The following is a 13,878-nucleotide window of genomic DNA, read 5'->3' as shown; positions in this document are numbered from 1 at the left end:
CCAACATTTCTAACACCAGTTTTTATAGACTCACCAGTTACTTAGCAACAGCCAGGAAGTAGATTGTGGAGCTCAGAAAGCTGTGCAAGCTAAACTCAGTGTGGAGATACAGTGTGTTGACATATCTTGTCTTTGGCCGAACATTCACTCTCAAAGCTTACATTTACTCAGTGGACCATAATTGAAAAGTGAGAGGTTTGAGAACAAGATGGGCAGGTTTTTCACTGAAGTGCCCCTCATCCAGAACAGAGAGGGTTTTTTTTTAACTTGTTTTGTTTGCTTTCAGCAAAATAAGCAGACAAAGTCAGAGAAGAGACAGTTCTGGATCAGCAGATCGGTTACTACATTGTGCAAATAAGAACCTAAAACGTAATGTCTTAAATACCTGTATGCAAAGATTGATTCCTTCCGCGTAGATGGATAGTCAACAGTTATTAAGCTTGACAGAATCAGAAATCACAATCATTGAAGGACCCCAAAATTAATCATCTTCAATAAATGATGAAGACATGAACCAAAATATTAAATCTAGTTTTGTTTGGGCCACATACATACGGTTTCATAAAGTACCATAAATCTATAAACACTACAGTTTTTATCATCAGATTGTCTCTGCTAACTGTCCCATTAATAACTTGCCTCTCTAAGCCTCGCTTACCTGCTTAGTCTACCTGTACTGGTAGGCTCTGCAGGTAAGTTGGTGAAAAACCACCTGTTAAATGTTCATTTACTTTGTATTACATTACATCTGTTAAAAAATATATTTTAAAAAAGGTGCTCTGAGGAGAACCAGACAAATGCAGATGTAACAGTTGTGTTGATGCATGTTTCTGTTAAAATATAAGATAATAATATAAGTATAAACTTTATCATTGTCTCCTATTTGTTTGTGGACAGAAGGATTTCCCTGCCTTGTCCTTTACAGCCTCTGTTTTTGCTCTCAAAGGTTGTTAAGTGCTCTCTCATCCAGTCTCAATCTGCTATGTAAACTCTCCTCAGTTATGAAGTTGCCTGGGAAAACTTTGTCTTCATCTATTTAGCATTACGTGCACTGTGACGTTGAGTGAATGAAATTAAGTGATGACCTGACTGTCTTATTGGTCATCTGCGTGAACTGTGTGTGTGTGTGTGTGTGTGTTTGCTGTCTGTGTGCTTTGTCGTCTAGATCGCCTGCTTATGTCTGTTTCAAGGGCTTCTTTGATAATTTGAGTTTAAATCCTTTTTGTTTTACCCTGCCAGCCATGTGTCACAATACAGGGTGGAAGGTCTGTGAATATGCTTCTCAGCTACCTTAAATACTGTCTGAGGCAGAACTGATGCCATTTGCACAGACAGAGACTCCCACCCTTTTTGTGACAGTTGTTTAGTAAAAAAATAAAAGCCCCCCCTCAAATGTCAGATTAAATTTCCAGCTGAGCAAATGTCAAGGTGGCCCTCTGGCTGTATGTGCTTTTGTCTGCTCTATGTTGAAGTCTCGTTCTGTTGCATGCGTCGTTCAGCAGTGAGCTTGGGCTGTTCAGAACCTGGTTGGGAACGCTGGAGAGAAGGTACCGCTCCAACACTGTAATAAGACTGTACCCTGAGTGAGGAATAGGCACCTTTTCTCAGAACATAGTCTGTTTCCCGAAGTCCCACCCATTCCTATTTTTATCCAGCTGTCCCCAAATACCCTTCTGAAAAACAACCTATTTTACTGCATGTGTATTTATGTACAGTAATAAGGCAAGTGATGCAGCACACAGGCAGCTAAATATTTGTGTAAAGTAGAGGTGCCGTCTACTATATGCAAATCAAGTATGCCTAGAATGAAAATCATTTAGCTGCTGCACCATGACGACCGGCCACCTGCCTTCATCTCATGTAACACCACCTTATAACTAAGGATGTTCTTAACAACTAATTTCAGATGTGTTTTAAACAGAAGTTCAAACTTAGATTAATCAACTAGTAGGTTAACACTCAGAAAACACTCGAAATTGAGCACAATTTAATCTATATGGTTTAACATTATCAGAAAAAAAAAATATTGTGCTTTAGAGCCATTTAAAAAAAGCATTATTCAGTAAAATAAATCGTATATAAAACTCCATGCGCCATACATTATGAACATTGCACATTATCCTACAAAACATGACAACAACTCACCAAAGAAAAGTTATTTATATACATATATATAAATAATATCACACACATTCTTACTTATTACTTACCCTCTTTAGATATACTTACAGTCTGTCACTACTCTTTCGACAATGGAAATGCTTTCATATGTTGAAACAAATTGGAAAAATATTACAGCAGTTTTCCTCTCAGCAATATGTGGTAGCAATATGTAATAGGTAGCCCCTTCCAATCTATAGTCATCTTCATATCAACAGTAATATGTTGCTCTTGTCCCCACTACTCTGCCTGATCCAGCCTTTCTTTCCTTGCATCTGTATCCACAGAAGAGCTGTGTGTTTGTGTTTTAGGTATTTTCCGTACTCAGTGCACAACTTGAACACATTCACATCAAATTAAAGGATGTGTTGAAGCTGTTCGTCACACAGCTAGACTGTAAACTTGACTCTTTATATTTGAGTGTTTAGTGCATTAGAGGCTCTGCATGGGACTGTTAGTTGCCAACCCCTCGACAACACATGTAGTCCTCTAAAACTGACAAACACAGTTATTTAGCTACTCATCTGTAAAATATGAAAATCAGCCTTGTATAATAAGCATTTAATAATGGCAATAAAACAGCTTTAGCTTGAAGCAGTGGGAATGTTCTTGGTGGGTAATGTTATTTCACATAGCAACAGATTCAAAACAGATGCTGTGATTTTAGATTACAGATGGCAGTGATACAGAGAGACCAACAGGGAATTTGTGGGATATAGAATGAACTGAACTTTATTTGGTTGCTAGTTTGATGGCGGGCAAAACATTTATATGGATGCTGTGGTAAATACAGCCTCTCCTGTCTGTATTGAACTTTGCCTCAGGATGATGATGTTGAATACCTACATTAGAGTAATCATTTCCTGCATCTGCAACATTTGTGTTGTTAAGTGGTATCTCAGTCCTATCGCAGCCCTCTACAGTGGATTGTCCATCTGTATTAACTTCTCTATTTATTCTACTAACCTTATTTCTTACACTCTATATTTGTCTGTCTTGTCTTGTCTTTGAGTGTGTGTGTTTTGTGTTTGTACTTTTGCCACTTCTGTTTGTTGTGTTTGCAATGTACTGCAGGTGCACCAGTGCCACACGCTGGCATTGAGGATGCGCGCACACTAATGCAAGCGTTTAGTTCAGTGAATAGTTAGTGTATGTGTTTGTGTGTGCGTGGCTGTGAGAGAGAGCGAGAGAGATAGAGGTTGGTGATACTTTGCCCTATGGCAGAGGTAAAGAGGATTAAGTGTGTATTTGCATGTGTGTGTCTGTGCCATTGACCTAATGTGGTCCTAAATATTGACTTTATTGATTTATGGGATTATGTGAAACATCAGGGCGAGCAGACGTTGATCAGACATAGATACTTGTACGACCTTATGCTGAGGTAAGTAGCTCATCAGGAAGTGATTTTCTTCTATTAGTGTATGTCTAACTATTTGTTCCTCTCCCGCTCCCCCTCTTCTTCACTCCCATCCCCTCTTTTATGCCTTTCTTTCTACTTCTCTCCTTCTGCATCACCTCCTACGCCTCACTTTGTTTATATACCGCTCCTTTCATACTACATATCATACTTTCTTTTTCCTTCTTTCTCTTCTCTTGTCTCTGTCACCCTGAATTCTTCATTTGCACCTCCTCTTCTCTGCCTCTTCTCTCATCACACATTCCAACCTCTTATCCTTCTCCCATCTTTTCGCACCTCTTTCTTCTTCTCCATCACCCTGCCCGTCTGCTCCCGTCCTTCCTCTGTATCGCCTTTTTTTTTTTACTGTACCTCCTTCCATTTTCTTCCTCTTTCTTCCCACTCTTCCCCCTTTAGCGCCCCAAGTCAGCGGGCGCCCGGCGCCTCCCCATCTGCCCACAACATCAGCAGCGCTGCCGTGTCAGACCGTCCCAACTTCTCCCGAGGGGTGGGCATCCGCAGCACATTCCACGCAGGCCAGCAGCGGGGTGCTCGGGACCAGCAGGGCTCCGCCTACCCCGGCGGGCCCGCATCCCCGTCACTGTCACATGGCAATAGCCAGGCCCGGAGGACGCACGGTGCCACGGGGATTTTCAGCAAGTTCACATCCAAGTTTGTACGCAGGTGAGTGAAAAGAGAGGCAGGAGCATGGGAAAACGGGAAGGCCGAAAAAATTCAGATCATACTCTGTGGTTGGGGTTGTAAAAGAAAGTAAGCAGCGAGACAGGACAGGAGAGGTTGTGTAGCTGAAGAAGAAACTTGGTAAATGCAAAGAAACTGTGGTAGCAACTCTTCTGCTTATTCCCAAGCTACTTTACAACACAAGTACAGTTTAGAGCTTTTCCTGAGTATTGAGGTTTTAGCCAGAAACAGAAAATGACTAGGTTTACGTTACAAGCCATTTCATGTGCTCATTTCCTGTGAGAAACAACATACTGTACGTCCATGTCATCACTGGTTTTCAGAGTATTCCTTTAATGGGGCTGGTCTAATCTCATCCCTATCACTAGACTTGTGCTGATCTGTAACTCTGAAAGGGAGAGGAAAGGGAACAGCTGTGTCTTGTCTATAATTTTGTTTGCAGCAGTGGTGACTGAGGAGTAATTTTGGTTTAGGTTCCACGTCTGGGCCAGTTTTCATCTCAGTCCTTTAGTGCAGGTTGCAGCACTAAAACTGCTCTTGTGGGTACCTGGTTGTAATGAAAGCTAAACTTGTTTTATTTATTTATTTATTTTTGTAATTTTCTCTGGAAGTGAAGTCTAGCTTTGATCCCACTCTGTAAATACAGTGAGGTGAAGACAGCATTTTGTGATTATGAAAGTGGTCTGTACTGTCTGTGACACTGTAGGGGACACTGTTGCAAGCCCATTGGGTTCTACTGAACCTATATGCTCCTATATACATACATAATGTATAGTTTCAGCTACACAGACGGTGGATTTATTGTTGGTTTTGGTCTTTGACAAATAGAAGAATATAAATATTCCCTCAAGTTACATTGCACAACCTCTAATGTAATTCACTAGACCATTTGTAGGAAGATTCTTATTAAGGAAAATTATGAACTATGTGAAGTAACAAAATGAGAAAAATATATTCAAATATTCACCAAATTGTTGATGCTTGATCTAAATCATGCATGAAGGGCAGTGAAACCTTTATGTGGCTGAGTCAGAAAGAGAGAGAAGTAAAAAAGGAGACGAGAGGAGGCTGTAATCAGAGGCTGTCGCCATCTGAACGGTAGATGTGGAGGACAGGAAGTGAAGGTTTAAAGGTGACTCAAAGAGGAAGGTCCGAGTGAGCAAAGAGAGAGCAGGTAAGGTTAAGATTTTTCATCATCGCAAGTCAAGACAGTTCATTATGAACAGAGTGTTGAAATGAGTGTGAGGAAGAGAAAGACAGACAGAAATTGAGAATGATCAAGTGTCTTGCCCGCATGAGTGGGTGTCGGTGTAGAGTTTGTGTGTGTGCGTGTGTAAGAGCCACACTCTCGGCCTCCCACTCAGAGATACTGTAGCTCCGTGGCGACAGTATCCATGGTTACACCGGAGATATCACTTTCCCTCAACTATAAATACCGCTAGTGGGGACACCTTGACACACATGCACACACACACACACACACACACACCCACACACAAATTGGCGTGCTGGTAGGAAGTAGAGGCGGTGGAGACAGAGAGATTGTGTTGCATTTATACAGTTTGACCACACACACACACACAAACATATACGCTGAAGCTGTGTGTTTTATTAACAGATCACATAACATCACGTCTGCACTTTCCTGCTTGGTCTGGAGAGTGATATTTCTCGGTCCTTCAAACACATCAGTCTGTGTGTGTGTGTGTGTGTGTGTGAGGCAGATTAAGTTTCTCAATGTGTGTTAAAGATTAAGTTGTTGCTTAACTTGTGCTTTTTCATTTCAAATGTGTCTTTGTGTGTGTGTGTGTGTGTAAGAAGTGTTTTTCTCTTTTTTTCTGTCATGTTTGAACTTTTCACCTCACAAACACTTCTTTCCAGGATCACCCAGGACTGCTCTATATGTGGAGGAGCGCCTCATTTCATGTTGTGTTCATGCGTGTGTGTGTGTGTGTGTGACTGTGTTCAAACAGGGTCTCTTAATGGAATTTTCCCAGTGAGCTCATTAAATCCCTTTAAGGTGCCCTGGTGTACATTTAATAATGTCTGTTCACACATTCACACCACATTTAATCACGTTCAAATTGAAAGTCGACATCAGTAACACTGATTTTCTTTTTCTTTTTTAATGTTTATTTTTTGGTTGTTTAATGTTGGTTGTGCTTGCTGCTTCAATCCCAAGTGAGCGTGGTTCATGTTGGACTTTTGTTTGTGTGCTACTCAGAGGGCAGTGTGTCTTTTGCAGGAAAGTCATAAATCTATACGTTTTTATACATACGTTTGTTTCTCTTTCTTTCTTTATCCCTCTTTTGTTTTTGTAGAAATCTCTCGTTCAGGTTTCCGAGAAGGTAGGCAACATCCCCAACGTTAAATATATAACCCCTTGATATATATACGTATATTCTCTCCTTCATATATATTTTACATATATATATTTCCTCCCCTTTTGGTGTTTCGTGCAGCTTTTTGTTGAAATCTTCCTTTTGTGCCTTGAGCCTTCTCTTTTCTCCTCCTATTTTTTCTGTGGTTGGCCCCTTTTTTGAGCCTTCTGGTTTTGAGTGCCGTGTTTTGGCCCATTTTTTATTTATTTATTTATTCATTTATTTATTTATTTATTCATTCTCACTAACTTCCCCTTCACCCAGCCACCCACTCACTTAACTCACTCACTCCATCATCACGCGGCACAATAACACCTCACCCAACTTCCTCTTCGTCCCTCCATCGTCCCTCCCACCCACCTCATCCTCATCCTCATCTCCCCCTTTTCCATTTATTTACCAGGTAGAGATTGTGAGCTTGTTTGCCCCCATAGCATCCCAGATTTAGGTCGAGTCTTAATGGTGTGATAGATCAAACTCCCTTCCTACGCTTAACCCCTTGTGAGCTTCAGACGCAGGTAATGTTGTCCTCTTTTTGAGCTTTAAGGAAATTTTCCTCCTCCTCTTAATCTGTTGAGGTAATTGTCTCATTTCAAGGTGTTCTGTTTTTAGTCTTACTTTGCCCAGGATTGTTTAATATTGCTAACCATTATCCAAGCTAACGCCACCTACCAAACCATTACCCATCTCACCTCTCTTCTTTCATCTGTTTGGTCCCAAAAGTCAGGTTTTTTATTAGCCATAGAGGGCTGCAGTTGTGTTTTTAGTGTTTTGGTGTAAGTTTCAGATGGACCCGCATGGGAAGTAATTTATTATTAGTCCCCGGCTGTAGTTGGTAGTTGTAGAAGGAGGTAGAGAGGAGGAGAGGACCCAGGAGGGACGGGGCTGCAGTGTTTCTCAGGCTGCACTCTTTTCTGGAGGCTGCACTCTTCCTTTCTTTCATCGCTCTGTTCTCACTCTGGCACTGGCTCTCTAACAGCAGCAGCAACAGAACTGGATGGCTTTGACCTATTCTGGCTGGAAAAGACCTTTATGTTGTGGACACACATACACACACTTCACACTTCATTCACATACAGTGCATACATGTATACTCATACTGACACACCCAACATTTACACGGAAGACACATTTTTTTCTCTCTGCTCATGTAGATATTTATAGTTAATGCCGATGCAAATCACACAAGGACACATTTTACAGTTAAATATTTTATGTAAATGCTGAGCACACATTTCACAACCACATTTGTCACACACACACACACACACTTTTAAGTGTGTTGGCAGCTTTTTACCAGCAGGTAGAGCAATTTTTCTTAAATCTGGACCATTGCTCCACCTGGTGGTTAGAAGTTGTAATTCAGTTTTTTATCACTGTTGAGATGAACGACCTTTCTATACAAGTAGCACAGCCTTCAGGCTATTTAAGGATTTTCATAAATCTTTTCATGAGAAATAACAGAGGGGAAATAATTAATCTGCCTTTAAAATATATTTATAAATATGTGGCAAATGTTTTATGTTTGAGTGTATGAATAGAGTGTAGTTGTATGTATTTACAGTACACTTTATGAAGTGTTGTGAAAGTTCTTTATGAACAGGCAAGTGGGATATATTCAAGTAATCATCATATCAATCCGTTGTTTTCCCCCGATGTCACAGTGCCCCTCCTGGGAGCCATATTGCATCCCTTCATCTTGCTAAATCATACAAGGGCATGCAAAATGTCACAACAAAATGCTACATTGTTCACCAGTTTACCTCCTATTATTTAAAAAATCCTTGTGCAACTTGTCTCCACTGCTCCCACTTGTCACTTCCCATGTGCTGTGTTTTTAATCATGTTTCTGTTTCAGGAGGTATTTTACATGATGTTTTTGGTTATTATTTTAATGGGGTAAAACAGGAATGCTGTCTTTTCATACAACAGAATGATTTTAAGAGCATAAGCTGTTGGATTTGTCATGTCATGTGTGTGTCACCTTCCTTCCATTGTCTGCATGTGTTTTGCTGTTGTCTTTCTTTGTGTTTCTTTGTTGTTGTCTGTTTTTCAGACTGTTTTTTCAGTCTTGTCTGTTGATATGAGAGAGACTGTGTGTGTGTATGTCGCGTATGTGTTATGTATATAAATATATAGGCTGTAGTTACAGCGTTGTTTTCAGGGAATATGTATGTGTGTTAATTTTAAACGCTGTATAGGTCCAATGTTACTAATAACGGTTTTAATGCAGTGCTGGGATCCTATCCTAACCTTCCTTAGTCGCACAACTCGCCCTCACCATGCCGACCATTCTGTTCCAAACCATTCCATCCTGGTCCAAGTTGAACCATTTCACATTTTGGTTCTCACTTTCCATTTTGTCGGGACCTATTCCATTCCAAGACTTTCCTTTCTGTTCCAAGAGGTTCCATTTTATGTTACGTTTCTTACATTTCATTTTGTTGGGACCCATTCCATTCCAAGCCTTTCTATTCTGTCCCAAACAATTCTGTCATGTTCAAAATCGTTCTGTTTTACATTTAATTCCAGATATTTCATTTTGTTGCCATCCAATCCACTATAAGCCATTCAATTTAGTTCCACCTCGTTGGAAACACTTAATTTCTGAACTGAAAATGAAATATGAAATTTTGAGCCATCTACTTTTTGTCCAGGCTCTCCATTTATTTTAGACCCTTTGTTTTGATCCATCCTGAACCTGGTTGCGCTCAGATTTTTGCAAGGTCAAACTTAAGCCTCATTATACCGTTGTAATTGTTTACTAAATTGGATTTTGCTCAATTAAACGAGGTTGCACCTGACAAACTAGAGTTCAGTTGTTACAAAATATTTAAACCTTTTAACTGGCAGGTGAAGTTATGTTAAATCTTGTGCTGCCACTGTGACCTTCTGTTCACGCTTTCTGTTGACTTGATTCCTTTACTCCAATTACAACCAATTTACTCATGACTGAGACATTTCTTTACTTTTCAATGGCAAAACCAAATTTAATAATTGTAAACTGAAACTAGTAGCTACTAAGAACATATGAAGGATTTTACACATGAACTTTGTAAAGGATTTATGACTAGCAGGTACAACTCAGTCCTTTACTTCACTCACTCTCTTCAACCCATTGAACACCCATGACGCCTCCTCATTGAGGAGCTGTGATAAAGCAGTGGCACAGAGTGGAAAGGCATTGGGACGTTCATTGTAGGATGTGGAGCCCTCAGGTGGCTCTGGACTTGAATCTGAGCAGTTTGGAGTGGAGATTAAATTTTGGCATCGATACTTGAAGTGGTTGGATTGGAACATTGAGACAGGCGTGGCGAGCAGCGTGACTGTGTTCAGCCAGCTCATTTACTTAATGTTTAAGAGTCCAATTGTTGCCCCTAGCCCTCAAAAGACTAAACTTGTGTTGATTTTTCTCGAGGAGTCCGTATGAGGGAGAGGGTCGGGATGAGGGGAGCAGGTGAGATACAGAACAGCCCGAAAAACTGAAAAACCCTACAAACCCCCAGACTCTACCAAAACCGCCTGCCAATCAGTAGACTGGAGCCAATCAGTAGATGATCTCTGAGCTTGTTGTGAATGGCTGGGAGAGGGGGGGGGAAGCGGGCGAGCTGGGATTTAATTGGTTGGTGATGGTGATAACGGGTCAACCAATCAGGGGGCGGGAGTTTAGCAGTGAATGGTAGCATCCCAGAGAGTGAGAGTGCTGGTGTGGAGGTTGACCTGCATGGAGGTGTGTGATGGGCAATCAGAATCAAAGTACCCAAATGTGTGTTTGTGCGCAAATATACTTAAAATTTACTGTCAAACAGATATAAATCTACACACGTTTAATAACCTGAGAGACGTGCACACACAAACACACACAGGGGTACTTAAAAGAGATTTTGCTTTTTGTCTTCATTCATATCCACAACCTCATCATCTCCCTCTTCCTCTCAACCATTCCTCCATTTCTCCCTCCTCCTTCCCTCCTTTTTTGTCTCTACTTTTTAATTAACTCCCTCAATTCTCACACTTACCTTCTTTTTCTCTCTTTGCTTCTCTCACCCTCCTCTTTCCTGTCTTCTTCCACCCTTCTCCCTTCCTCTCCTGTCCCTCGCTTTAACTCTTCCTACCCTCATCTCTGTATCTGTCCTTTCTTTGTTCTCTTCTCTGTCTTCCTCCACCTCTCTCCTTCTCCTCCTTCTCCACCCTCCCATCCCTCACCCAGGTCTATGCTGAGCAGTACAGTGGACAAGTCGGAGAAGACGTCTGGTGGTGTTCTCTCCTCCTCTTCCAACAACGACGAGAACAACTCCTCACCAGGATCTGGCAACACTGGTATGTTTGGTTTTATTGCTATTTTTTATATATGTATGCTATTATATCTATATGGTTTTTTTTTTTTCGATAAACTGAAATTTGATCTTCAAAAGTTTGCATTAATATTGTCATACCATTTGCTGGACCTAGCTTCTGAAACCTGGATTTGAGATTTGCTTCCTCTGTTTTACATTAGGCATAGACCTATTATCAGTGTGGCCAATTATTGTTAGCAGTGTCTTTTGTGTCCAATTGCAGACAAAATTTAAAAATGCACTACTGCAGCTTCGATGCAGCATCATCTCCGTCTGTAGTCACCAGTCTGTGGTCTCCCTTAATGTACTGCCCACATCAATATGTGATTAGTCACATACACGTCACAAGTCTATCAACACTGAACAATCTGAATCTGCAAAATAAATAGTAACTAGAGTTATCAAATATATGTAAAAACCATCAGTGGTGATTCTAAATTTTAGAATAACCAAGATGTTTATTTGTTCCAAATATCTACCTGGGTGATATTACTATTGATCAGTTGGTACTGAAGCTGTAAATATTATCGGTCGATCCCTATTATACATCATAGTATATTGGCTTCACACAGTGGATTTTCCCTATTTTTCCCTATTTTCTGACATTACTGATTGTGGAAAGCTTGTTTTATAACTAGAGGTTCACAGATTACTTTGAACTCTGATGAGCCCTGCCCTCATTATGCCGATCAGTCCTATCTATGTTAGATACAGTGTCTTATTCAGTATCATGATTACATTCACTGTTGCTGCTAAGACTCAAACTCAAATACCCTATTAATGTATCTATCACAATGAGTTCCTCGCAGGTAGCTGTTGAACAGACTGAAGTAAAAAGCTGCAGTTATGTCGGATCTTTTTCTGTATTGGTTATCTTTTTATATCACTGCAGCATTTGGAATAAGATGTCCTGAAGACTGATTCAGTTATACTTCATCCAGCTGTAACACCAGTCAGGTTATGGTGGTAAATTCTTATTCAGACAATTGTCTTAATGGGTTTTATGTTAGAGAATATTGCAATCATTATGTGTTAATCCTCATTTTTCATTCTCCACTCGATTGTCTAGTCCCACACTTGTTAATGTTTCTAATTCTTCCTTTTCTGCTTTCTTTTGCGCTCCCATCTTTGTCGTCTGGACTTTGTATTTTATTTTCTTGTCACATTCTCTCATAAATCTTGGGCCCTCATGTCGGATCACTTTGCCGGACTTAATCTCACTTGTTTGTCATTCATCAACTTCTATCTGCTATTCTTCCCTCTTGTCTCTTACCCTAATCGATCACCCTCTCACCACTCTTTTCCTCCTCTCTCAGGTGGCACCGGCACACCTCCGGCCATTGCCAGCCAAAAGGACTCGGCCAAGCCGCGCTCACTTCGCTTCACCTGGTCCATGAAGACCACGTCGTCCATGGAGCCCATGGAGATGATGCGCGAGATCCGCAAGGTGCTCGACTCCAACAGCTGCGAGTACGAGCTGCGCGAGCGCTACATGCTGCTGTGCGTGTCGGGCAACCCGGCCCGCGACGACTTCGTCCAGTGGGAGATGGAGGTTTGCAAGCTCCCGCGGCTCTCCCTCAACGGCGTGCGCTTCAAACGGATCTCGGGCACGTCCATCGCCTTCAAGAACATTGCCTCAAAGATTGCCAACGAGCTCAAACTGTGAGTGCGGAGGAGCAGCAAGGAGAGATGAGATTAAAGGGTGGAGGTGGAGGTGGGTGGGTGAAGGGGGTGATAGCGAGGAGGAAGATGATGCTGTAAGTGGGGTGGGGTCACTGTGGAGGTCAGGAGGTAAGCTAAAGGGTGGGATCACTTTAAAAATAACCTGATTGTTATGGACAAAGGTCTGAAGTAGGGCTATCGGTTCTCTGAGACTAGAAAACGTTTCTTTTCTAGAAGTTTTGTTCCTTAAGTTCCCGAGGCCCTGCGATTAGAAACCGAGTTGATGTCCTCTGAGTTGTGAAGTACTTATAGACCGAGGTCTTCTCTTCCCTGCTGGGTTTTATTTTTTTGTCACGTTCTACTTAGACGTTCCACTCTTCTGCATGTCCGACCTGCTCTCTCTCTGTTTTTTAGAAGTCACACTTTGATCACTTTGACCACTCCTGTCACTTCTTCCTGCTATTTATTCAGTTTTTATGCACGGTTCTGCTGCCAGGTCTTTTTGGGTAGGGGGAAACCGGGTAGAAACGGGGGTTGGATGGAGAGCAAGGAGAGCGGAGGGACTGCTGATTTAAAAAAAAAAGAAAAAGAAAAAAAAACAACTTTCTACTTTCTCTCTGAATCTCTAACAAGTGGTGATGAATGACCGAAAGCTCGGAGCCTTATTTTGCTGGAAAACTCAAAAAGAGTTTTGATTGAATTTGTTCTGATTCTCCTCCAAAACTGAATGGACTCCAACTGAGCCAGGACTTTGGTCGCTGAAGCCAACTGTCACACACATGCACACACACACACAGACACACACGCACACACAGATGGACTCTGGATGGACGAACTCTGCTGTTGTTGGTTTAAGGACCCTCTCCACCCTCCACCTGCCCGCACAAATCCCCCCTCCTGCCCCAAAACGAACTTTTTAGAAATCCACCTGATCCATCCTTCCACCACATCCCTCCTCATCTCTCACACACACACACACACACACACGCACGCACGCACACACTTCACCACCCTCTCCCTCTTATTTCAAACTGAACTCGGCACAAACACATCCATCTTTTTTGCCTCTTCACTCCTTTTTCTTCCTCATTTTTTAAAATTTCTCTCATGCCATCAAGTCTCGAGGAGGCCAGTTAAACTTGATGTCGTCGTCGATTGTTCGGGCTTCAACCCTTCAAGTCCACACTTTTTCTTTTGTTTTAGTTTCTTCTTTTATGGCTTTTAAAAAAGAGTTGTGCAC

General features: G+C 41.5%; 1 protein-coding gene across 18 annotated transcripts in view; it reads left to right on the top strand.

The window, feature by feature from the left end:
* The window catches only part of mark2b (MAP/microtubule affinity-regulating kinase 2b), a 50,731-nt gene extending 37,521 nt beyond the window's left edge, over positions 1 to 13,210 (top strand). For 5 of the 18 annotated variants that reach the window (XM_073475218.1, XM_073475227.1, XM_073475225.1 and 2 more), the window contains exons 17-21: positions 3,974 to 4,240; positions 6,580 to 6,606; positions 10,058 to 10,096; positions 10,850 to 10,959; positions 12,293 to 12,712. In XM_073475218.1, the coding sequence (XP_073331319.1) occupies positions 3,974 to 4,240; positions 6,580 to 6,606; positions 10,058 to 10,096; positions 10,850 to 10,959; positions 12,293 to 12,642 (793 nt within the window). In that variant the 3' untranslated portion in view covers positions 12,643 to 12,712. Of the gene's footprint in view, positions 1 to 3,973; positions 4,241 to 6,579; positions 6,607 to 10,057; positions 10,097 to 10,849; positions 10,960 to 12,292 lie in introns of all 18 variants that reach the window. The other 13 variants (XM_073475221.1, XM_073475219.1, XM_073475231.1 and 10 more) reach the window with 12 other exon arrangements.
* The last annotated feature ends 668 nt before the right edge of the window (positions 13,211 to 13,878 follow it).

This window comes from Pagrus major, chromosome 10, assembly GCF_040436345.1.
Source record: "Pagrus major chromosome 10, Pma_NU_1.0".
Taxonomy (NCBI): Eukaryota; Metazoa; Chordata; class Actinopteri; order Spariformes; family Sparidae; genus Pagrus; species Pagrus major.
Note: the sequence above shows the minus strand (reverse complement) of the source record. Positions and strands in the feature narration are given on the sequence as shown.